The 26,612-nt window shown below is 34.4% G+C and overlaps 2 protein-coding genes across 4 annotated transcripts in view; one reads left to right on the top strand and one right to left on the bottom strand.

Moving 5' to 3' along the window:
- The window catches only part of LOC116167960, an 89,259-nt gene that overhangs the window by 46,832 nt on the left and 15,815 nt on the right, over positions 1-26,612 (bottom strand). For all 3 annotated transcript variants that reach the window (XR_004144677.1, XR_004144678.1, XR_004144676.1), the window contains exon 4: positions 11,108-11,232. The gene's annotated coding sequence lies outside the window, so the exon portion shown is untranslated. The remainder of the gene's footprint in view (positions 1-11,107; positions 11,233-26,612) is intronic.
- LOC116167958 overlaps positions 5,649-26,612 on the top strand; it is a 117,835-nt gene continuing 96,871 nt past the window's right edge. The window contains exon 1 of the mRNA XM_031483583.1: positions 5,649-6,271. Coding sequence (XP_031339443.1) covers positions 6,184-6,271 — 88 coding nt within the window. The 5' untranslated portion in view covers positions 5,649-6,183. The remainder of the gene's footprint in view (positions 6,272-26,612) is intronic.

Below are 26,612 nucleotides of genomic sequence, written 5' to 3'. Positions count from 1 at the left end.
ATTACCAAGTTAGGGCATTCACATGCATACACATAAAAACCACAGGATGGTCTACAACACAAGGTATACACATCAACAACTTCAAAGGTACAGAATTTAATTTCGGATATTACATTGTAATTATGCCTATATAGACATGCTATGATGAAAATAGTTGCTAAGCGACAAGGGGCGGTTTTTCAAATGTATCATCACGCTGCTACCTCGGTATATTATTCTAGAAGGTGTTTACCAGAATTCTCTTTCGATTTCCAGAACCTAAACCTCTCTTCAGAATTTTTTCAATATGTATGTACTACAAGCACTGAAACGCTGCCATTCTAAAATGCACACATGACCCAAAAACCCTTAGACAGTGCCTAGATAGCTGCAATAAGACTATAAAGAAAACGGTCTCTCGTAGGGCTGAGAAAGCATCTTAAACTCTGGAAAGGCTCTAGAACTCTGCTAGAAATGTGCTGTAAGGGCTCCATAGCGCTATTGGAGAGAGTACAGAATTCTCTAGAATAACACTACAGAGTACAGAGTTCTTCAAAGTGCTCATAGAAGCGCTTTGCTAAAGGCTTAGAAAACCCTTAAAATACTTTGAATGCTCTAAAATGCACCATGTACTCGTACTCTGAGGTTTCTATGTAGGTCCTTTTCGGAACTTTTTCAATTTTTCCTATACCATAGAAAATCTACAGAGGACTGGAATAGTGCTATAAAAAATCTTAAATATCTGAAAAGCGAATTGAAAGCCTTTGTAGCTTTACATGGCGTTTTGAAGATGATTAAGCTGCGCGTTAAGGGCACTAGAGAACTTTGAAAAAGGATTATAGTAAACCGGGAAATCCTTAAAGCGCAAACAATTTTAATATAATTGTTTATATAATGATTTATGCGCTTTTCAAAAAATCTGGCGTACATTGCAATTTTTAAAATTACATGAAAATTTACTTAAATCTGGAACCACGAGGTTTACAAAAGCGATAAAAAAAAAAGCTTCAAATTGCCGTCCAGTGGCTAGTGCGTTCAAAACCTCTTATGTGTTTAAGAGTACCAACAGACACATAGCTCTTTTAATTGTTTTTTAGGTTTTCTGTATTATTTCAAGATTTTCTAGGATCACATAATGACCTGGACGCATGATACTACAAAAAGTTGTAGTATCATGACCTGGACGTACATTGAAAACCTTATACCTAAGTCTCCTACAGAAACGGGCCTGGACGCTTTCGGAAAGAGGCTAGAAAGCTTTATCAAACTTTAGCTTTTTTTTAAAGCTTTTCTAAGAATAGTAGGCACAACCTAAAACTGAAAGTCTGTTGTGTGCCCCACCTTATATAACGAGAGCGTTGGAGTTGAATTTTTTTTATTTTAAAGGGGATCGAATTGAACTTCGTTAGGGACCTAAGTAACGGGCGGCATTTATTACATAGTAGTTTTTTAAGAGTTTGTGATTCTAAATTTCCTTTTAAACGTCAATAATTTTCCAAAAGAAACGTTTTAATGGCGCGATAAAGTTATAATGGCGCGAGATTAGATTCACCTGCAAAATTTAATCGTAATCGGTCCATTCGTTTACGAGTAATCGTGCTAACGGACGGACGGACTGACAGACGGGCAGACACCACAAACTTATAAACTCGCAAGGAGGTCGTTAACGTGTTATTTGATTAATTGTAGTTTAGATACAAATAAAATATCGACAGACTCGTACCATTACCAGATATTACGCTTCGTGTATGTATCTACTAGAAATTCGAAACGGAATCGACTTTTACCATCCGGCATCGGCAATTGATTAATTTGAACTAGATGAATAGGAAAAATATACTCTCGTTACACAGCTAGACTCACGAGGAGAACCAATATCCGGGTCACATTATGTAAAATATATAATGCTCGTGTCCAGAACTAATCGCCGAAGTATTCATTTCCGGAAATGTCAACCGCAAACGGTGATCAAGACTGATGATATACAATAAACCAATTCGTTGAGTGCTTTCAGCGGCATTGCGTGATAGTTGCGCTATTAGATGGCGCGTTTCCTTGTTAAATGGGCGTGAGATCGAAATATGCAGGGATTTATTGTGCCTCTTATTTTGTGCATGTTATTTTGTAGGAACAGGAAGTCGTTGTAAATGGACAACAGAATTGCGGAAAGTTTGGCTTAATTCCTTCGTGCATATTGACAAATAAATATTCCATCAAGCCAAATAAGTTTCTTTTGGGAAAAATACAAATATTTATTAAAAAAGTGTAAGTAATTACATCCATGTCTCAATAATTTCCTTTGTATCAAAAGAAACTGGGATCAAAACCGCAGAATATATAGCTTATTCGACAACCCCTTATTTCATAGTCGAGTATTTGGTAAGTATATAAGTAATCAATTATAGTCCATATAGTCTTATTCTTAGTAAGTAAAAATTGCGTCTTCGGAATTAACGGTCGCTCAATAATTTTGTTGTTATGGCCAGATGGTTTTCCAGGACACCCGCCATTGTAATGATTGCCATTGGAAGTTTCGAGAAGAGAAGAGAACGCGCGAGCGAAACTCGAGGACGGTGCTAAAAAGGCCCCAAACAGGCGTAAAGAAACATCGAATGAGGCGTAAAGAACACTCGAGGGAGGGTCGAGGAAAGGGAGTTTCATAAATGCTCATGATTATAAAAATTCTACTTTAATTAGGCACATCCCGAAGACAATAAGGAATTGGCGCACGTTGACGTTGATAGTTCATGGCATGTAAAGTTAAAATGTGTACCTATCTGACATTATTTAAATGACGTGGATAAAAATCTACCTATGGATTTTCTAACTTCCCGGCTATGAATTTTATTTATTTATTTATTTATTTATTTATTTGCCTTTATTTTTGAGTGGGCGGGGTTTCAGCCAAGGCTGCTCTACCAACCCAACCCACTATACATTTACAAATATCCATGCCCGAACCCGGATTCGAACCAGGGACCCTAGCACCACAGTCCAGCTTCAACTGAACTGCGCCACACGGGCCGGCCAATATAAAAATCCTTGGGTTTCATATTACTTAGAAACAAATGTCTTTAGACACGGTTTCAGAAATCTCTCTATACGAACTACGCAGTTCTCCGGTGAATTGCAATTGTAATCTCCTCCTCAGGACAGAGTCTTTTGAAAACCTTGTCAACTTCAACAGATCAAACAGTTTTTTTAGGGGGCATGTTTTTCTCTAATCTTCCTCGAAAATCTTTTACAAAGATTCCTAGAATCTTTGCAGATGGAGTGCAAGCCTTACAAAAATTATAGGAATCTTACATCGATTTTTTAGAAACAGATAACTTTTCTTATTCTTTGAAAATATCGTAGAAATCTTGAGACACTTTTTAGAAATCTTGGGCCACGCATTTCTGCGATATTTAGTGTAGGAAAATTCATCATACACAATGCAATTAATTGCAACAGTAGCTCTCTAAAAGGTTTTAATTTTTTAGAATTTTCGTTAGAGATAGAAGATAGTATTAGAAAGTATACAGTGACTTTTCAAAAATTTGCTGTTCTGACTTTCATTTTAAATCAGTAATGCTACAAAGGGATTAAGTACATTTTATTTCTCTACAGTCAAGGTAAAAATTTATGCGAAATAAGTACGTTTCCGCTGACTCATTTCGTACGCTGGATAAAGAGCGAGAAGAAAAGTACGATTATTATTCGCATACGCATCAAGCGGGGAAGCCAGGTTTTCTTGGTTCGGGGAAATTTCTTTATACGAGTAATCAAAAGTTAAGGGATTATTTGTGTTAGCCGCCGAGCGAAAAAAAACTGTTTCAAGTTTTGTTACGGTTTAGTGAGAGCAAAATAACCACCGAAATTGAGTCCATTATAGTAAAAAAAAAAATCTCACTTGAACTAATTACCTACAATATCGGCGAGTTTTCAAACGCATTTTCCTGAAAGAAAACATCTGATAAAATCTCTATTCTATCCAGCTGTACCTGACCTAAATATTTCGATATAATATTCACATTCCCGTCCCCTTTTTTTTTTCGAAACAAAAACTCTGATTTTTTTAATTTAAAGGTAGGCATCAACCTCGTGGGTTCGTGATAATATTTTATTTTTCGCTGGCGATCGATTTCGGGTAAAACTCATCTTCGAGATGTACCTACCTTATTTACAAACAAATACAGCTAGGCCCGAAGATGGGTTTTACCCGAAATCGATCGCCAGAGAAAAAATAAACTATTAGGTCGCCATCGTAAGTCAGAGTTTTATTAAATTTAATAAGTACTTTGTTGGGATGATGAATCTGGGTCACCATCCAGTTGGGCTTTGAGTTTCTTCTGAATGCGCATGCATCATTTCGATGGGAGTTGCTGCGTTATCTGTGCAGTCTTGACCAACTGATAGTGGGTCAGTGTTTCCAAAGCCGTTGGTAACGAAGTCACTGATTTGATCCAATTTGAGTGCAAATAACTTACTTACATCGTTAAAATAATATCGGTTTCAGGGGCACCAGATGTAGGAGACTTTCTGAGGAGAGATTTTCTAGCGAGTCCATGTGTTTCCTCATCGTATCTTCCCAACCTTTTCCTTTTAGGTTGGGGGTTTAGTTTTCTAAAGTCTTCTGCGACTTTTCCTTGCTTGTTTTGGCCATGTTGATTGCGATTCTCGTAGTCGTTTTCTGGGTGGTGATGGGGGTACTGCGGTCTCCCTGTGTGAAAAGATGTCTCTATCGACAGCGTTATGTGGTGGGTTTTTACATTGGCGGGCTATCTGCCCCTGTTGATTACATCGGAATCAAAATTCAAAAAGATACGGTAGTTTATATCCTCGTGTCTTACGATAACCTATGGTAGCAAGTATTTTGTAGATTCGGACTGTATGTAACGAAAACTCAAAATATAACGGAATTTCCACCTTTAAATTTATGGTGGTGTCGGTTAATTGTTGTTTATTGTATTTTAATTATAGTAATGAAATGATTACTAAAATTAACGCAAAAGACTCTAAAATAGAAAGGTAATTAGGACAAGAGAATAATAACTTACATAACAGGATACATTCCGTATGGAGGATCTGGGCTAGACCATATTGCATCGAAAGTATAGTGTATAGTAGGTTGCCTATTTAAATTTATTGGGATATCCTAAGAGGGTACTATGCATTTGCGGACAAAAAATATTACAAATAGCAGTTCATAAGGAATTTGTCAGCTCAATTTTCGTTGCTTTCAAATTTCTGTAAGCTATTAAACGGGTGAACTTTCAGATAATTAAATACGACTCTTTTTGGTGTTCATCTTTTTCAAATCTGTGCCGCTTAATAGGACTAGAAATAGAGAACCAATGCTTTAAGTGTTCGCACGGCTCCTGCATGCTTAAATCCGAAGTCCAAACTCGAAGCTTCCGCATGTTTGGAAAAATTGAAACTGCCGAAAGTAAATTTTCGCAAAGGGTCTATTAACAACTTATGTGATCAAATTTACGACTACTATCAGCTCATAAACGCTCGAAGCAGAAACACAAGATAAAAGTTAAGATAAACTTTGTAAATCATGAATGCATCCCAAATTTGCAAGTATATTGTTTGACTGTAAGCTATGGAACAAAGGGGGTGTGTGCGCTGGCGCGCGACCCTGCAGACGCGTCGGGTTTGGCAGTTCTGCCCGGAACCCGGAATAGCGCGGACTCAACTTTATCTCCGAAAAGTTCTTACAGTCACGCCCACTTATACGCTCAACTTCAACACAATCCGGCGAAGTTGTCCTGAAGTTCGCCGCCGAACTTGTCAACAAAGGATATTTTTTAAACGCATAAAAATATTATTCTCAACTCGTTTAAGTGATAAAACTAATTTTGGAGAGACTTTTCCGTAGAAACTTGGAAAATTGTTTCTAACTTCTATAATCAAAAATAAATTTTATCCAAAGGACTTGCTTTAAAAACATTTTATCGTAGTGTATAGCTTTCCATCGTATATTATCTATATAAGACAAACAAGCTAAAACGGAAAAACCGTCAACTTTTCTCAAGTGTTATAAAAGAGTGGGAGTGGCAATTCGTTTAGTGATATATATATGACTGAGAGCCAGAGAATCTGATTATGTGGAGGCATGGTGTAAGATTGCTAATGGATAGTATAACAAAAAGCGAGATTTTCACTAAATCATCTTAAATTCAGTATAATCGGGCGATTTTAGAAAATTACTTAATAATGAGTGGAAGATTGACGATAACTGCATCAGCGGTGAATTCTGGATATACGCCAATAGTGATTCTTTTTCTTCTGGCCGTCAATTTAGGTACCTTAATTCTTCCTCTTGTCTTAGTAACATGCAAATGCGACCAAAAATACCATGAATACGAAGTTCCCTATTACCATCAATTTTAGCCAACTACTGCAAAATGCTAATCTGATTAGATGACATTTGTAAACGGGTGATTTAACACTACGAGATTACCTTTAATCAGAACTAGCTGCAAACGCTCATATTTCACTCCATGTAGTTGGCAAGGTATTCGAATCGGCGTTGAACGTGAAATATTGTAGATGAATGTCAGAAGTAGTAAATAAGAAAAAGTGGGAATCGAATTTTTTCGTGTTAAAGTCAAAATGTCAGACGCAAAGTTTTTTGGATTGCGCGCTGACAAGTTAATGAAATGTTAAATTTGAGAAAAATAGATGCTTCTGGCCCATGTTGTGTAACGAGCCTTTCCAAATTAAAGCTTTTGGCTGTTTCGGATAATATCACGATCGATTAGCCCTAAAATTCACACGGGGGTGCATTCTTATTTACTCTGATATGAATCTTATGCAGCCAGCAGATAAAATCGATACACCATCAAATATGTATGCAACTGAATGAATACACTTTTCTTTCCGGAAAACGCGCGGGGACGTGATTCGTTTCTTTTCTTATCAATGACACCATCTCTAGCGCTTCACTAAACTTCCAAAAGGCTAAATGCTGACTGTAGAAAAGTAAAAAAAAGTGGAAAGCTCAACACGATGAGTTACCCCGAATAGTTTTTCATAGCGCCAACAAGCTCACCGTCTGCCAAATTCCAACATATTTAGATTTGATTCGCAATCAATTAAACTTAGGGGAAGTCGTAATGGTAAATTTATTTCAAGTCAGTTGTAATAAGAGCATAACGAGAACAGTTATTAATCTGCTGCGATTCCAATTTATTATCCAATGAATCCAATTCGAATTTAAATTTTACACTTGATGAGGTAAGACGCTGAGAAGGTTTTCGTGCATTTCTCAACAATGATAAACGTTTTTCTAACGAAATCCTAATTAAGCCATTCTTTCCGCTCAGGTGTAATTTGTACGAAATTACGCAAACTTCAAAATGAGAGACCCACAGTTTTACGTTGCGTCCTTACTTCTTACGAATGTACTCGCAGTCAACTTTTCGGGAAAGCGGAATTTGATGCGAGAAAATCTTTGTGAGTGGACGATTACATAATTTTTCTGCACAAGAAATGCCCACTAGTAAGCAATTACAATACTTATTTTAGTTGATTAATTCATGATGAAATTGATAATAGACAACTTTCCACCACTTAGGTTTTTCTAAACCTGTCGGTAATACGAGTGTACTAAAGATGTTGAGTGTACTGAAGGTGCTACTTAGGTTGTGTTGGAAGTAGGAAAAGTGGGTGCTTTGACTGTAGCTTATGAAAACAATTGATGCAGGCGCCCTTCAGTCAATGCTTCTTCAGATTGAATACAGCACCACGCACGTTTTGAGGAATATTTTATCTTTTACATAGGTATTACGGACTCGTTGCGTTGAGAATGTATGCGGGGATCTTTTATGACTTATTTAACGACTTCAAGAAATTCACGTTTCGTATCGCCTCTCTTACACAACATTTTTGTACAATGTATTAATTAGAAATAAGGTTGTTTTCATTGAATGAAATTGTAACGATACATAAGTACACTTAGTGATACGAAAAATGTACTTCCAGAGGTGGTTACATTGCACGTAAATATAAAAACAACTTTTCAAATCATATTAAATCTGTGAAAACTCCATTTAAATTCTAGAAAATAGTTTTTAATTAAAATATAGCATATAACATTTTAAAATTTTAATAAATCCTTTTTAATCCGAGAGCATTCTCCTTTGTTTCGATTTTCAGAAGCTTATTTATTTTCTTTTTATGTAATTACTGTATAAAAAGTGACCACATTTCAATACTCTTGTTTGGTATCTCAGTTATTTGAAATAGAGCGTCAACAAACTCCGAGGGTCATTTGCTTTTAAGAAGTTAAATGACGGCAGTGATCAAAAACGAAATCAGTAAATTTTAAAATCAGACATCAATTAATTTAGGTGCCCCCAGTTATTTTGAATTTAAATATAATTTATAGTCCAGTCCACAGTCATTCTATGCAAAAAACGGTAAATAGAAAAAATAATTCGAGTAGTTTTAATTTTTCCGGGAATTTGTGATTGAATGTGCTTTGACGATTGTATAATAAAGTCCCGAGGGATTTTTCGAGTGTTTCGAATTTGGGACCAATTTGTACTCACAAGGATTTTTTCGTAATTTTTTTATATCGAGATCATCCATTTTGCAATATGTGATGATTGTATAGGTAGAGCTTTTCAATAAAAGATGCCTAAAAAAATTCAGCCTTCACGATACTCGAGAAACTTGTGGTTTTAAATTAAGGACTTTATTTGTGCCCACATTTTTTGGTAAAAATTTGTTGAAGTTCGAATTTTTAATTCTTTTTAGGAAATGGCGTTTTTAATGGAATGTTTGGAAATCGAGATTTAGAAACATGGTGAAATTTATGAAATAAGGCGACTGCTTATTAAAGAAAATGTATCAGTAAATGCTTTGTCCTTAATTTAAAACACAAACTTGCATTCTCCCAAATATTTCATTTGTTGTCGTTTTTTCATTAGAAAGGCCGAAATGTTATGTTGCAATATAAATCAAAATTGAAATTTGGCCAGAAAAATTGTTTATAGAACAATTTTCAGGGGTACAAATTGGTCTTAAATTCGCATTCGCATACAAGCAACGCGAATTTCGGGAAGCTTCTGTGTGATTTGTACATTATTAATGGAAATTCTGAAAATTGCGGCTTTGACATGGGGCGAAGATGATGAAAAAAGGATTTTTCATTAAAAAAGGTTATCAGTCAGGGTTCAAATCTTGGCCCTCTTATGTTTCTAATATTTATAAACGATATCTCGAATTGTTTTTCATGTAATAATCTTATTTTTGCCGATGATCTTAAAATTTTCGCAAAAATATCTTCTATCGATGATTGTTTATGCTTACAGGCGAATATAAATAACTTAAATGCGTGGTGTTCATTAAACAAACTTAAACTGAATATAGGTAAATGTAAGGTGTTGTCATTTACAAGGAAGCGAAAACCGATACTATACTGTCATTTACTATACCAATGTATTCTACCAGGCATTTAGACACCTTCACTTATCCTACTCTAAAATCTCTTATCTAAAATCTTCTTCGTAGAACTCCATCTTTAATAAAGGCATGTAATTATAACATGAATTGTCAGAACTGTGACATTAATTATAACTCATTATTGAATGTTTTAAGTTCTATTTTTGAGTAACAAAATTTTGTAATTATTTTGCCTTCGTTCATAGAATTGCTTTCTATTTTGCAACATTAAGTGTACCATTATATACGCTTACCCTTTTCTGTTACTGCTTGTTTACTTTTCTTACTAATATGTAATAATTATATTCCATTTATCTTTTCTTTTTACTTTTTCTATAATAATGTTAATAATACAGTATGTATTACAGTACAGTATTTTTTTAGAGTCTAAATTGACTGAAAACCCTCACAACATTATCATTGATGTGAATAACAACAAATAATTTGGTTGGATGTTACAGTACAAATTAGTCCTAAATTTGTAGTTGACAATTTTCAGATAGTATCGAAATTAATCTCTAAATTCAAACTATTAAGCAAGAGTTCTAGCTATTACACTCGCTTAAATTTTGTAAATGGTGGTCGTAATAATTTGGATTCATTGTATACAAGGCGGAGCAATGTTCCGAGAAGATCACAGTATAGCTGCTGCAATAATCTACGCGACCATTGTCACTTTACAGGAAGCTTTCGCGACAATTCTCTATCCACCTACATAATAATGGCTCACTAATGCTTCTCCAGATGCAAATTATTTTGTCAGTCAATTCTTATACGAAAAGAACTGTTCGTTGTAAATGACTTAATCCATTTCAAAGATCATTCGTAAAAACCAAATCAAAAAAGTAGCTTTGTTGTAATAAAACAACCTGAAAGAAACGTCAAAACCCACAAAAAACTAATTAAACGAAGGGTTTTTGAGCTCGGTTTCGAACTGTTGTCATCCGCGTACAAATCACCTCAATTTTTTATTCAACGTCTCAGGGGTGTTCGTTCGCTGATTATGACAATTTTGTTTCTGAACCCCACCCAGTTTATAAAATTTTGAGATGTACAAACTTTGGGCGCACTGCTGTCATGATAGCAAGAACCAGAGCGAGACAATTCTTTTTTCAAGATTTCAGACATTTTATACGGATAGATGTGTTCATAAGGGTACATGTACCTACTTTTTTTAAAATTGTATTTTTGGAATTTTCGAAAGTGACGTGACGTAATATGGAAACCTTCAAAAATGAACTTTTTTTTGTTTTATCGATTTCCGGTGAAACCGGGAAAGATACCGGAAGTTTGAATATGCGATCAGATAGATCGTAAGTTCGCATATAAAATTATATTTCATCTCATATCTCATTTTAGAAGTCAAATCACATTTATGGTTGATTTTAATTTGCTTACTTATTTCCAACGTTTTGCTGTGGTTTAAAACCGCCCATTTGGCAGAAATTTTCTTGCCGTGACATAGTGTATTTGAATTCAAAATAATTTACTATTTTTACGAGAATTATATAATACTTGAGGTGTCATACTTAATAGCGCATAAAATTATATTATCGCCGGGATGGTTTTAACGTTAATCCCATAACCGTTGGTGCTAGATTACCAGTTTACGATTATACAGAGTGTTTCTAAATAAGATGTAAATACGGAAGGGGTATTTAAATGTTGCTTTAAGAGAAATAATACTAACCTTCGAAGTTCAGATAGACCAATTTTCCTTTATTCCAATTTGACTGGATTGAAGACGCCCTTTCAGTATACCAAGGAAATGTTTGCTGCCTGTTGAAGCTGCATCAGATAACTGTCTCTTCGCATCTGAAAACAGGACAAATATGAGATTTTAATAAAACATTTTTGTGGCACCAGTAAAAAATGTTGACCTGACCACAAGCCACATAAATCTACATAATAGTAATCTGCGCAGAACTATACATCATGTGCAGCATGAAAATTAACACATTGGATGATATTGGAGCTCAAGGTATCAAGTCTACGTGAATTCTACAAACATGATCTTTGTCATAGCAAAAGCATTTGGACGGCAATAGGAATAGTCTAAACTATCGTATGGACGAAAAACCATCTAAATCTATTCTTAAGACAAAACATTCTATAAACAAGTTGTCTATCGGTGACATATGTATTATCTAACAGTATTCATAGTGTCTAAAGCGCGCGTACAGCTTTTTTTGTTAACGCTTTAGGTTATTGTTTGAACAAACGGATAATTTTTTCAAAAATGAAAGCTTAATATTTAAACAACATATTTGCCCAAATTATAAGAATGAAAGCCGTTCTAGCAACATTTCACTTACCCTAGTATGTTTTTTAAGGGTTCTAGTCACAGTAATAAAGGATGAACAAGTTAGTGAACGTGCTTTTGTCGTAAAAGATGTCCCTTTGAATTTGCACCTAAACTTTACGTGTCGGAGCGTTTTCGGTAATTTAGTTTTAACTATCCGAATAAAGCCTTGTCTCGTTTTCAGTGCGTAACCCCGTATTTACTATTCTTTTTAGATGTGGTTAACGTAATCCGCTGCGATACAGTAAAATTTATCAGAAGTGTCAAATTGTTTATTGTATAGAAACAATTATAAACCTTTCAATTTTCTGAGACATGGGGAGTAATGATTACGTTTGTAAAAATCATTGTGCTGAATTATAAAATTTAACAAAGTTGTAGATTGATGTATATTTACTATGTTCTTTTTCCGAAACATGCACTTAACGCCAAAAAAAGAGAGATTCGAAACAACCCCTATTAGGCAACAGTTTACGTTGTTATAATATAGCATATTAAGAAACAAGTAAAATAGTCCCTATCTATGTGTCTATTGTTTGAAGGAATGTCAGGTTTCTTCACTCATCTGTACCTACTGCAGTCATTTTAATCCCTATTAATTACGCCATTTTAGAATTGAGGTATACTACAATGAACTTAAGAAGTTTTAAAGTGGTAATCAATTCATAAAACCCGTTCATTAGTGTTAATTGCACTAATTACATTTACGCCTGATTGTTAAATTTAATTTCAGTTACTTACTTATATTTAACAAATTTCTCAGTCGTGTTTTTTAAACACTATGCAAAATGATCATTTAGGTACTGAGTCTGTTGTCTGTTTGTGTACACCTACTATGAAGGTATCATTAGATGTTTATAATTGAATGTGAGAATAATTACTTAATGTTAAATATAACTAAGGAGGTGGAAAATTTTTGCCAAAAAACCGTAATTCTTGGAACAATTTCGTTAATATAAGTACTAAACGGAATGTTTCAAAGATACGGGGAAACGCGATCTTTAAAATTGTGACGTATTCTACAGGAATGAAGGCACTACATTATGCTTATTCTTCATATTGTAATCAATATCGAACATCACTGGGATAAATTCGTTTGATGGCACTTTACCGCAACATGTCGCCTTTAATATATGCTATCTTTATTTAATAAATTCAAATTTTATGGGGAAGGTTTTGTGAACTCTGTTCCGGCTTATCATTTTCCTGCATTTGGAACATCCCGAGAGAATGGATGCCCAGCAAACCCATTTAACCTTACGGAGAGCCACGAATTTGAAGCAACTTATGTATGTGCTGTAACTTGTTCTATGATTACCTTTCTCTTGGATAAACAATTTTACAAGGTGAATCAATTTGGGGAAGAATTTATGACAAATCCTTGTCATTAACTTTTCATCTCTTAGCCCTGTTGCCACTACCTATGCAGCTAAAAATGGTGTGGTATGTGGCACGTGTTTGAAGCACTGAATTCTCATTCCTACCTACCTTAGGTAGAGGGTTGTAGATTTTCACGTTATTCAATAATTGACACAATAGTGGTTTTTTCATTATCCATGCCCTGCGCCTTCCAATTTTTCTACCTACACGTACTTCTAAAAGTTAAATATTTTGTGTTGAATACCTTATAGCTACATCAGCTTCATACATTAATACAAAAACATGTAGAAGCCAAGATCGAACATTTTGTTGCTGAGCGCCAAGAATAATAGTAAACAGACGAGTTTTTGCGGCCAGATCGATAACATCCGCTTTTTCTAAACGGAAAATCTGTATTTGGCAGAACCCAGTCCTTGGTCTATCCAAATCCGCGTGGATTCGCATAATAAATCGTATAGCAATGATATGGTATCAATTTTTAAGGAACATTGAGAAAGTAGTGGCCTACATGTAAACATCAATTTGCAAATGTTTCCATTTACTCCACGAGAACGGTTGCCATGAAATAGAAGACAAAATAAAATACTTATACAGTATCAAGTGGTGTTCAATAACCGTTTTTCTTCCCATTTTGGAACAGTAAATCAAAACCAACAAAAAAACTTTCTCCCTTTTTTTCCGGTCTGACATATTATAAAATCGAATTTGCCCTTAAAAATTCTCGTGCACGTGTCGCGAGTAGATTGATCGCATTTGTTTCCCTTGATAATAATGCAAGTTCAGAATCCGACCGCCGATTCCCCAAGATTTTTACGTGATATTCCGAAAGTCTCCTCCGAGAATTAAACTATTTAGAATTGAATAAGTAAACTTTTGCGCCGACGGTTTCTTACCGCATCGAACTCCACACGTTTGACGTTTTTGTCATTGCGCTTCGTATAAAAGGACTGGTTAAATTTGAAATTAACCGAAATTATGCTTTCATAGCGACTCGGAACTGTTTGCCAAATGACTGGAAGTAAGTACTAATTCGTATTTAAATTTTTACATCCGATTCGTTGAATTGATTTCTTTTCACTTCATCAAGAAATATTAAGGGAAGAGGCAGTGTTCTTGGGTATTTCCTTAATTAAAGTTGGTAATAAACTTTTTCTTTATAATTTATTCAAATGCATTAATTTAATTCAAGCCTAATGAATCTGTAGAATACACTTTATAAACATGAGGTTTTAGCAAAAATGTCAAATAATTTCTCTTTTCCGAAATAAATAACACGAAAAATGGATTATACAGAGAAACGGTTTCCTTTGGTAGATGTAAATGCCTTGAGCAATGAGAACCTGGGATGTATTCATATATCCAATTATTTTCCGATATATACACGGTGAAATTATATGAAATACGTATCCCAATTTTCCTACTCGGCCTTCAGATTAAAATCACCTACTCCCGTCCAGTTTGAGACTTCTTTCATGTGCTGCTGTACTACAAATTTCTGTTACCAAGTTAAGCTTCACAAAAGTTGGTAAAAGTGGGCAAAGAGTAAACAACAGGTATCAACAGATCAGGAAGCTATAGTTGAGATTAAATTTAAATTATCAATACATCGAGGGATTTGTTTGCAGTTAAATGCTGAAAGTGAGCACTGCCTTAGTTCTCAGCAAGCAAATATAAAAATTGAAAGGATGGCATACGATCTGCAATGAATTGGGTTAGGATGGAAAGTGGAAAATGGAAAAATATTTCACGAACTGGCTGAAAGTTAATCAGGCAATTAGCTGTAATTAACGCAATCTGTGCTAGGTATTTAGTAGGGCGGCGAGACGGGAGTTATTCGACGAATCGATGGCAAATGAGCTTTTGAGCTTTTTTTGCCTCAAACTATTCATTTATTTGTATTTTTTACTGAAAATTACATTGATAGCTTTTAAAAATGCTTTAAATTGAACTCAGTTTTTTTTGCACTTTACTTACGATGGGCATAAATATGTAATATCTTCCAGTAGGTGCTCAAGTGCTATTATGCCGAATTCATTTAGCACAAATCGTCGTGTTTCATGAAGAGGATTATTTGAGAATCACATAAAGACGTATATTGGGACTCGGCGGAGATTCTCATAAGGATTTAGACTCGTCACTTATTCATGGCGCAACGTTGATTAATACGTAAGTGCGGAATAATTAACGAAATCTTAATACGGAAGGAATTCTAAAATTAACCCTAATCGCCGCTTTTGGTTGTTGGTTAAGAATAATACAGGAAGCGGCGAGGAAAACTTTTCAACTTTATAAATTCTGAAATTATATTCTACGCCAGGTTTCACTTTCTTGTTTATAATATTGCCAAAGTAGGTATTAACGGAAAAAGCTAGAGAATATTAAACCACCTTGATCTTTAACCAGCAACTCACGTATTACAATTTAATGCCCAATTGTACCATTCAACGTTGAAATTAGCAGAATTGTGAAATTTGATAGGATAATTTTGGGATCTTTTACTTCTTCACCTCAGATGAACTGAATCTGATTCAGTTCGTTGCGTTTTGGTTATATGTACTATATTAATACTCCACGTACAATGTAAAAGTATAAAAAGGTCCTTCACCAATATTTCGTTTTGCAGCATTTTTAAAATACAAGTGTAATAATTAGGCGAGGGAAGTTGGCAACACCTTGGTATCAGGATCATGTAAGCCAGATCCTGTTTATGCTGCTATCATCCTGCCGTATCCCACTTCAAATTTCAGCAGCACCATCCGTTCGAGAGATACACTACACAATCAACTGTTTGAATTTTATCCATTAACAATTTTATATTGGTACAGGTTGCATCTTATTTTGTTGCCAACTTGCTTCTCAGCAACACTTTGGAAGATCCTCCAAACATTATCCTGATTGTATTGTAATTTGTTCACATCATTCTGCTTCAAGTCTCAGGTCTACAGCCACGCCCGTTGGAGAGATATGATTTTGGTCAGCCTTGTAGATAATAGATGTGGAATTTCCAGAGTTCGTCCTCTTCCTTGATTCTTTCCACTTGTTTCTTAATTTTCCAATATCTCTATCATGCTGGTAAAACCTTTCTTCATTTTTCTTAACCTCTTCCTTTATTTTTTCAACTGCTGCATTCCTTCTGTTTAGGTATACTTCCACATCGGTTAAGTGTTTCCACCGCCGGGTTTTTGAAATTGGTTTCTTGTATATTCTCGCTCTTCTAATTTTTGTTCGTCTTCCTTGACTTCTTGCTTCAAATCTTCTCACATAATTCTGGTTTGGTGCTGAATTTCTTGTCGACCTTTTCCATTCGTAGTTCTAAACCGCTAATTAATTCTCGAGTTTCCTTTTTTATCTTCACCTGGGTTTCTTCCATTTCTCTTTTCATTTTTTCTTGCTTCTATTTTCTTCTCAAATTTATCTTGGCCCTCTTCAATTTTCTTCTTCGTTTTATTCTGACCTGTACATCCGTCTGCATTTCCCCCATCCTCTTCTCCAACCTCATTTGTTTCAGCTCTTAAACTTTGATTATGGTTTTCATCATGTCGGTTAATTTCTGGATCTCCTCTTGTGTACGGCAAATAAAAACTTACCATCGTATTCCATTATATTTTCAGAAATAATTCAAAATTATTCAATAGGTACTTCCAAAAGTTTAAAAATGTTTAAACTTTGTATAAAAATGCATTACCGCCATCACTGGTTCTTTTTAATTCCCCATTTCTAAGGAAATCGCCGTAATTTTCTGAATAATAGTAGCATAGTGTAAATAATAGAATTACACTTTGATAAACTAAAAAATTGATTGAGGTTGTAGCCATCGCTGAAACTATATATGAAAAAATACAAACAAAATAACAAAAAAACAACATCAGGGCGGAAGAACGAAATGAAAGCTTCTCGAGCTCTTGGAAGAAAATTGCTTGTCTCTATACTTCACTCGTTTCGGTTTTTTTTTTGTATTATTTGGCCTCTTATAGCTGCTAAGGTTCTGATCTTATAGTAAAAATGAATATAGGCACTTGCTTACTTATAAAAATAGGCACAGCACCTAAACTGAAACCATTGTTCCCTGCCGACGCACCCATTCCCGTTTCCAGAGATTTTTAGTAGGTTTATCAGAACACCTAAGGAAACAGCTGTTCCAAGTTGATGAATTTATATCGCAAAGCAGCGTATAATTTGTTTTCGATGCTTGCGTAACTAAATTAATTTATAATTGTGACTCTGAGGCGCCTGTCGGCACAAAAAGTAGACCCGAGTTTGACAAATAACCATTTGTGACATTTGAATGAGGTTGGGCGTATTTAAATCTAGCTATTGAAATACAAAGAAATTAAAAGGCGTTTAAGCACCAATCTCTAAGGGTGAACGAAACAAAGTGACCTTTTTCTTTGCCTTATCAAGTTCTACCTTACTTTAGAGCTCCACGAAAAAAACCACCCGATCAAAGCGGTTTCAATTTTTCTAAATGACTTGAATAGGCATATTTGGCTATTACATGCTATAGTACAGCTATTTTTAAGTCTTTTGACATATTATGCACATAAAAAACCCGAGATTTCACAATCCGACAAATGAAACAAAAAATAGACTTTCGATATACTATAGCTCGTTCATAACTTCAATTGATATTCCAAATATAGTAACAAACAAAACCTTTAGCATGAAAAATGTACGTATTTGCATTTGGTAAGTAAATATGTATGTTTCTTTATGAGCAATTAAGCCATTTTGTTTAACATTTTATCGGACCATGAGGGAACATTTACATTTGATCAAAGGAATACGGAAAAAATAAATAGCATTCCCCGTTTAATAATGAAAAAGTACATGCTGAGTTTAATTGGTGTCAAACCCTCAAAAAGAGAAGTCAACTAATGATATATTTAATAATGGGAAACGCTTCACGTTACCTTTGCAGCAACATATTAAACTTGACAACGAAATTTAATCAGTAAAACAGAGGCATTCTTTGTACAAAAAGGTAGATTAGGTGCTTCCAGAATATCGCATGAATATAAATTGCCCAATTCTAAAAATTTGACAAATAGGAGGATTTTAAATATGGCATAAGTAATCACACTTTTCAAAACGGAACATTTTTACAATAATAATTAGACTAACCTCAAATTATTAAACGCATTTGTTTCCATTACCCTGAAAATCTTCTTAGAATGGGGTGATGTAAATTAGGCCATTATGCGCGAAACATTCAAACCAGTTTCTAAAATTGTTCCGCCAGTTTCACTTCATTTTCAAACTTAGAAAAGTATCAACGATAATTGAATAAAATTAGCTTAGGGCACAAAAGTGGAATAACAGTTTCCCCGAATGAAATTTCCGATTTCTTCGAAAGGAAGCGTAACGCTTTGACAAACATTTGCTACTTACATGTAATTGCGAGTTTACGTGTACATTCAGGCTTATTTCGCCCTGTTTGCAAACTCAAGCAAATTAGTTGCACCTGGAGACTTAAGGAATTCGCAAGTAGTATTAGAATTGATTCTGTGCAGAAAAGTTAACGTTCATTGTCACACGACCTTTAGTTTAAAACTTATTTTCCATTTTGCGTGCGTAATTTTTCAGCGATGAATAATACACCTCTACTGTACTCGCGAAGTGTTGTCTTTAGCAATACACTTCTTGTAACTGAGTTTAATAATAATGCCCGTAAATTGAGATTTTCCAGTTTGTTTGCCTTGTTCATGATGACAATGTGTATGCGGTTTTTTCCCGTCAAGTCTCTCACATTTTGCATTTTGAGGTAATTGCGCACTATAGCTTTAACGGAACATCTTTATCTTCACTCATTCTGTCTGTTCAATTTTGAGTTCAAATATTGACACGTTGCTCTTGTTGACACATTCGTATTTTTTATAACTGGTTTAACATAAAAAAAAGAATGTTAAAAAGGACACGTTATTGTGCAGGCTTTGTTGTTTCTGGCCGTTACCTTATTAGAGCTTTAGATTTTCTGCAGGTGAACGATTTTATGATCGTATGTTACTAATTCCAGTTTAATATAATTGACATATTTCAGGAAAGTGCTGCAATGCAACCTAGAAGGTTCTGGAAATCACATAGAAGGTTTAACAATTTTTTCCAAGTATTGAGCTATTGGAAAGCTTTTTAGAGCATTCTAATTCCATTCCAGTGCAGGTTGAGCCCTTTTCAGGGGATTTCTAAACCAGTTGGGGTCTGGAAATGATCTACAAAGTAAAGTGCAATGCAATATGCAATTTACACCTTTTCTGCGTGGGGGTGTTTAGTGCGTTTGATAGACTCTTCCTATTGCTCTCAACACAGTAAGCCTTGTATATACTTATTGACATTTGTGAGGTATTTGGGAAAAGTTTACGCAAAATTCCAAACATATCAAAAGCCTTAATTATTAATTTAAACCTTGTAGTTTCGAACTCGGTAGAACTTTATTTGATAAAGTCGAATTTGGAATGTGGCACAATTCTTACTTTAAACTAGGAAACTTAATTTCCCAAATTTCTATGTTAGTGGAAACTTATCTCCTATAAACCTTGATAGGAGTTTGTGAAAATTCGACTCTCAGCCGGGCAACTTTAGGAACTTTATTTGACTTCAATGGCAGACATCGAATTTGTGAATTTGTAGGTGTGCACCAATTACTCAATACTTTACAACTAGGAAACTTAATTTCCAATTGGAACTTCTATGTTTTTTTTAGTGGAAATTACTTATTCTCCTCACTGTATATTGCTACTTTAAACTAAAAATAGATTGATCTTGAATTCAACTGAAAATTGGCACGATAATAATAATGCGAATATATGTTGGAGTGCCTACAAAAGGAAAATGCAATATTTCGGAGAATTTTTTAAGGGATCGCTTCTTCTTGCATTATACAGGCTGATTCAAATTCGAGGGTCACCATGGGGATCTCGGGAACTTAAGAGATAGGTAGCTTAAATTTGGTAAAGTTGCATATTTTAATGCTTAACAAAATGCAGTTTTGAAACTGAAAAAATTCCGACTACTTTCGAATTTGAATCAGCCTGTATAGCGTAGATTTTGAATGTATGCCCGGCGGCCTTTAAATGTTTATGTGTAAAAAGTCTCCTCCCCATTAATCCTTATAACCCAACCATTTACTAAGCTGTTTCAGTTTAAAAAAATGCGCTTTCTTTTGTACAAGAGTTGTGCGCAATTTACACTTGTTTATTTTTACCTTATCTAGAAAAATCTACGGCTTTTCTAATTTTCTAATTACTTCTACTAAATCTACCTCGAAGTCTTACTGGGCCATAACCAAACCGAAAAATTAAAGCTTAGCATAAGATCAAATGTCGATCAAAATTGCAACGTTGGATTACAGTGAACGCACAAAACCAAATATCTGCCTCGGAAATCGTATTATTAAATTAAATATTAAAAAAAAAATTGCCTAAAAGAGTAGGCAAAGCGGTAATGTGAATGTGACAGCTAAGGCGAATGGAAGTGATGGCTAAACATAATTGTATAGAGCGAGGGTGTAAATTAGCTGTGGCTTTATATTTAAATAAGGTGGGATGTGAGGAAGTGGTGTTGTTGGGGATTCCGATTACGCCATTATGATTTTAGAGAATTACATGTCTAATAAATTAAGCTTGACCGCTTTGTTGCGGTAAAGTAAAACGTTTATTTTCAAGTCAACGCTTAAAGTATAGGGTGCCGTTTTTGATTTGACAGTTGACTGTATTGGGGCGTTTAATGCATTGAACATTTGGGACAGGATAATTGATCAATCAGAAACCATCAGCAGGTTCGGATTGTAGGTTTCCACTTTTATGTGTGAGATGTTTTAGCTAAACATTTTGAAAATGCGCTATGTGAAATCGGGATTTTAGATAAAGTGGAAATTATCCTGACCTAAATATTTTAAAATAATTTTCACATTACGTAGTGTTCGGTGGCGTGGTCAGTTTTTTTCCCAAAATAAATGTTAAAATAATAACCAAACTTTTGATTTTTTAAACGGAGCACCATAGTTATTAAGACATTGAGTAATTAAATTTGTTTATATCGATTGAGTGTGATTTCAGCTTTTAAAAAATATAAATAATTGTTAATATTTCGAAAATTTTTGTTGCTGTAACGCGTTTGAGCTGCAATTGTAAATAACATACATAAATTTAAAAAAAGTGTCCAATCCCTAATTTAAACTTCAAGGATATGGAATAATATCGATTTTTTAAAGTTAAAATTTGGAATACTTTGTAAAGTAATATGATTGTAAACCCGTCAAATTTGACATTTTAACTGAAAACTAGAAATTATACAGAATATCATCATGAAACTCTAAAATATTTCAATATTTCGAACTCCGTTTTAGGAAAATCTTAGATTTACTTTAAAACCTGGACCTATTGAAAATAACGGTTCTGGTTCTGACATTTTTATTAAAAAAAAACATTATAACTCTTCGCATACCAGTAGTATATCACCGAGGAAACAACAGTCATACTTCAATCCCTTAAAATATGCAAAGAAATTCCGGAAGATATCGTTTTAATAGTCACAGACAACACAACAATAATTATATCCAATCCATTCAATTCTTCGAAAAATTCAAGTAGAACTTTTTAAACTGCAATAACAATCAAAACAATCCAAAAACATCAGGTTTATCTGGGTTGGTCTGACATGGGAACCGACTCCCTAGCTTTTCAAACACTATCCGATAAAAATATTGCCCTATTAAACAAAGTTCCTTATAGTGATCACATGAACTCAAAAAAAACCTCAAGAAGTCAAACCACACTTAGACACCAACCTACTAATACTAGATAAAAGAAATGACCAAGTAATTATAAACCGCCTTCGCATATAGGACACACACTCCTGACACATCGACACCTGATGCTAAAAAAACCACCACCTGTATGCGGGTAGGTATGCCCAAACTGGACAACCAAACTGACAGTCGAGCATATCATCCCTGAATGTCCATCATATGGCGAAAAAAGAAGGAAAAATAACCTAAGCCAAAACATCGAATCAATCCTGACAAAAAACCTCGACAATATGTAAACAAATAAATAAATAAAAATAGTAAAATTCAACTATGCTACGAATTTTGGCTTTGTAGTTTCAAGAAGTACAAGTGCGACTTGATCGTTAAAACTAATACGTTGTTGAGATAAACTTGAATTCAGAACATACTTGAGACGTTTTCGTAAATAGGAGAAGAAATGGAAGACGGTGTTATAAACTACCATTGAAAGCGCTTTTGCTATTCCATTCAATTCGCACTCACCTTTTGAATCGTGGCAAAACAAATAAAGGTTTTAGTATGTTGAACGTAACGCGAAATGTTCGCTTAATTTCTCAAACGACTTAAATATAGGAAATGCCGAGATTTCATTACAAGGAAGGTGACTTTCATTACATTCTCGCGAAGACGAAGAGCCATTACTAAATCTCGTCCTTAATTAATAGTGGAAAACAGCTCGTACCATAAACCATCTTAAGCCCTAAGTAATCTACGAGCCTTAAGGAACAAATACAAATGACAGCGCTTGAGAATCGGAAGCTGCCCCAGATGGCCCATTGGTTTTCAGAAATGTGCGATTCGATTACCAACCGAAATAGTTATTCATTATTGTCAATGTAGTGCAATCCGAAATCTATCAAAATGAAAATGTCGTTCTCTTCGAGCTAGTTCTGAGACGTTTTCAATATTTTATAATATTCTAGCAGGCAATAAGCGAAATCGATTAAAACGGCGACAGCCAATCTTAAAATGTCACAGTTTCTTTCATTAATACTTCAACAAAATAAATAAAAGCTCTAAAATAACTCTTTCGGTCGAGAATTGTTGATGCGCGAAGATTTCGTTACCAGGGCAACCGACCAAGAACCTGAATTTTTATTGACTTGAATATGTTTACTTATACACTTGTGAAAGAAAAGGTTGAGATAATTACACTTTAGCCATCGTGGTTTTTTAAGCGCTTAAGTGCATTTTCATCTTGATATCTGTAGCGGGTTTAAGTGGCACTTTTGTTTGAGTTACTTTCAAGATATATTGTCGACGAGCTAAAATAAGTACGTTTAATAACATAGAGCAGCTGAATTACGGGAAAGTGCCTGTATTTTCAAGGGATAGAATAATATTTTCCTGTTGAAATAGAGGCGAGGAGTAAAACCGCAAAAAATCTAAAAGCTATCTGTTTATATGGCTAGCAGTGGAAACGTTGATAGCTGCAATTTGTTTGGGATGGAAATGTCAAAAGCTAGATAAAAGTCAATAAGCATTTTACATGCGACAACGAGTTTATGCACGCATTGTTATCTCAATGAGAAAATCGTACAAGCTTATGAAACATATTTTTAATGAATACTGTGTTTATCGCTACCAAGTCAGAAGTGGTAGTATTTCCGTAAACAATCAGTGAAATATTGCTCCAATTGTTGATTGTGGAGATAATTGGTTAAAACGTTTAGTATTAAATCAAAATAGATTTTATGCCCGGCATCAATATCATTTCAGGATTTTCAAATTGTATTAATTTCTATTTCCTTTGTTGCAGGTAAAGACTTAATTTATTCAACGTATTCGAACGGCAGGGTGAGTTAATTATGTGAATTAGGATTACCATTATTCCGCTTTTACAAATCAATTATTTACCTGGGATATTGCAATTAACTGCTATAGTTAATAGTTATATTTATCCTTACAGATTTTTTTAGAGTAGCATACATTTAGATTCAAATTTAAACTCGAACAAACTTTTTGTAACGCCAAGCATTTATAAGTACGAGTTGAAGCGCCTGTATTGATTTTAACACCACACATCCCTAACGCAATATTTGCAATCGACGTTGATAGTTCCATTAGGTGAGTCAGTAATAAACCCCGTAATAACTTGCGAACGTCAATCAAACCTGCTTCCATCTCGTGATGTGAACGAACATAACAACGTTTATCTCCAATTAAAACAGAAAACATGGTTATGAAACACAAAGCGTCGGCTAAAATTTTATGCGGTTTGATTATGGAAATGCATTTGGAATCAGTGTGATATGTACACCTCTTAAAATGCTTTGAAATTAATTGGAACTGAAACATCCAAACCCACTTTCGAAACCATGGTCCGCGTAATTCTGAATGGAGTCAAATATTTAATTACTGTCAATTAGTTTCGAACATATCAGGTTTTTGTGCAGTAGCATTTAAAATATGCATTATAAAACAAAGTAAGTGTCGTTCATATATGGACCTGTTTCGCAATTGTTGGAATTTGGACCGTATTTAGTGTGTTGGATTAATAAATTGAAATTACATAACTGTCGATTTATAATAAAGATTCAATTTTGTATCCAACTCCATTATCTAGCATTCTCTTCCTTCTTATTTGAAGTATCATTTATATTTTGTTCTATGTATCTAGTGAAACTCTTAATATAGGTACCGGGTGAATATTTTATAACCGAACATAGGCAATTAACATGGGAAAAACGTTTTTTGCAGATCGTTGCCCCCCATGTTAACTTTGAGGGTTTATAATGACACCAATCAAAAGAAGATTGTTTTTCTCATGTAATGATATACGAATTAGTTTATTTTCAGGTGCATTTCTCATTATTTTATCAAAACTGGAGATTTCCTAAAGACTGAAATAAGTTTTCACACAGACGGAATGGGACGCTCATTAAAATGCACGGAAAACAAATATCGCGTACTAGAGAAAATATTTCCGCTCTAAACGTTGTTTATTATAAATACTTTTTCCCAGGCTTTTTCCTCAGTGAACCGCATTTTACAAAAAAATTAATGCCAGTTGTCATAAACTGATATTGATTTCGACGTTTCAATCTGCTTTTTGTCTTATTATAGCCATGGCTTAATATGATTGTGGATAAGTGGATTTATTGCCGAATTTTTGATAAAATAGTGAGAAATACACCTGAAAATGAACTAATTCGTTTATCATTAGACGAGGAAAGAAATATTCTTTCGATATTGTCATTATAAACCCTCTAAGTTAACATGGGGAGCAACTATCTACAAAAATGTTCGGTTTGGGAATATTCACTCGGTATAGGTGATTTCTAATTTCTTCTTTGTTTACCAATATCAGGATTGCTTTGTTTTGAATCTAAAAAGATAGGCGACCATCACGAAAACATGAAGAGTTCTCAACAATATCCTGGATGAAAGAGCAGTTTTACAATAATCTTCTGAAATTGGGGCTTTTCCAAGGTGCACCGCACCTCCCGCCACGCAGGACTCTTTATACCTACACCAGTTACACGTCATCCATCGTTCAAAAACGTGCAACGTGCGGTTTGTTTTTTACAATTATTTTTTTGTGTTTTGGCAGTTCTGAAAATGTTATCTTTTCCGGGTGCAAGCGACATTTGAAAATATAGGTCAAGTTTTATAATCGATAAGTTGCTTTTATCACTGAGAATATGCCTTATATTGGTGTATAACCTCAGAAAAACCAATAGTCTAAATACCAATAGTCCATATTAATTTTGGTGTCCAATCTCTGCTGAACTCGAAATGGGGTTGTATGATAATTATTAGAAAGTGAACACAAAACCTTCCCCAAACACTTGGAATACCTAATCTTTAATTTCTTTTTTAATTTCTAATTCTTCTAATTAAAGATTATTCGAAGTGTATGGGGAAGGTTTTGTGTTCACTTTCTAATAATTACCAATAGTCCAAACTACGGTTTGGGTTGGATGTTGTCACTTCGCTCAATGAAACCAACCAAGGGTGTGCTATGTAAAAAAATTCGCTGATTCCGAAAATCATAGTCCTCCTGGCCTGAAATTCCCGGAACAGAGTGTTATAAACAATCGACGAAGAAAAATGGAAAAATGTCTTTTTTTCGCATATGGCTTCAATTATCTCCTCAACTATTGCTCTGAAGGAAATGAATTTGTTTAGAATCAAATTTTTTATAAGATTCAGTTGGTCCGGAACGTTCATTTTCAAATTTTATTGTTTTTTATGGAAAAATATAAAAATGTAATCCCGAAAATTAACAATTTTATATTATATTACTAAGTAAAATTCATCCGATCTTTTTGAAAATTCATATTTGGTAACTTCTTTTGATAACAAAACAATGTGATACACCCGATCACGGTTGATTTTATAGTTATTGCATAATTAAAAACAAATTTTAAAAATCGATGCTTTGTTTTTCAAACTGGATGACTCCCAGAGCATTTTCAATTTGTTTATACATAGTGGAACCCCAAAACAACCTTTTCCAAAAATGGTCCCCATGATTCTTGCCAATCGACGGATTGTGGAATTTTTCTAGTTTACTAACAAATGGAATAACTCCCTAAATATCACAAGATAGGTAACTCGATAAAGGCCCTTGCCACTCGAATGATTTATAAAATCATTCATTTTGGTCAAGTGGAAGAATAAAAAAGGTTCACTCTTTAAAGAAGTCGTTCGGTGCGACCCGATCCACAAAAACATTCTTTCGAAAACAAGCTCCAAATTCAAAAGCTGATTTCTCATGAACTATTC

The sequence above is a fragment of the Photinus pyralis genome, unplaced genomic scaffold (assembly GCF_008802855.1).
Source record: "Photinus pyralis isolate 1611_PpyrPB1 unplaced genomic scaffold, Ppyr1.3 Ppyr1.4_LG4, whole genome shotgun sequence".
NCBI lineage: Eukaryota > Metazoa > Arthropoda > Insecta > Coleoptera > Lampyridae > Photinus > Photinus pyralis.
The sequence above is the reverse complement of the archived record's forward strand: the minus strand, read 5'-3'. Positions and strand labels throughout refer to the sequence as shown.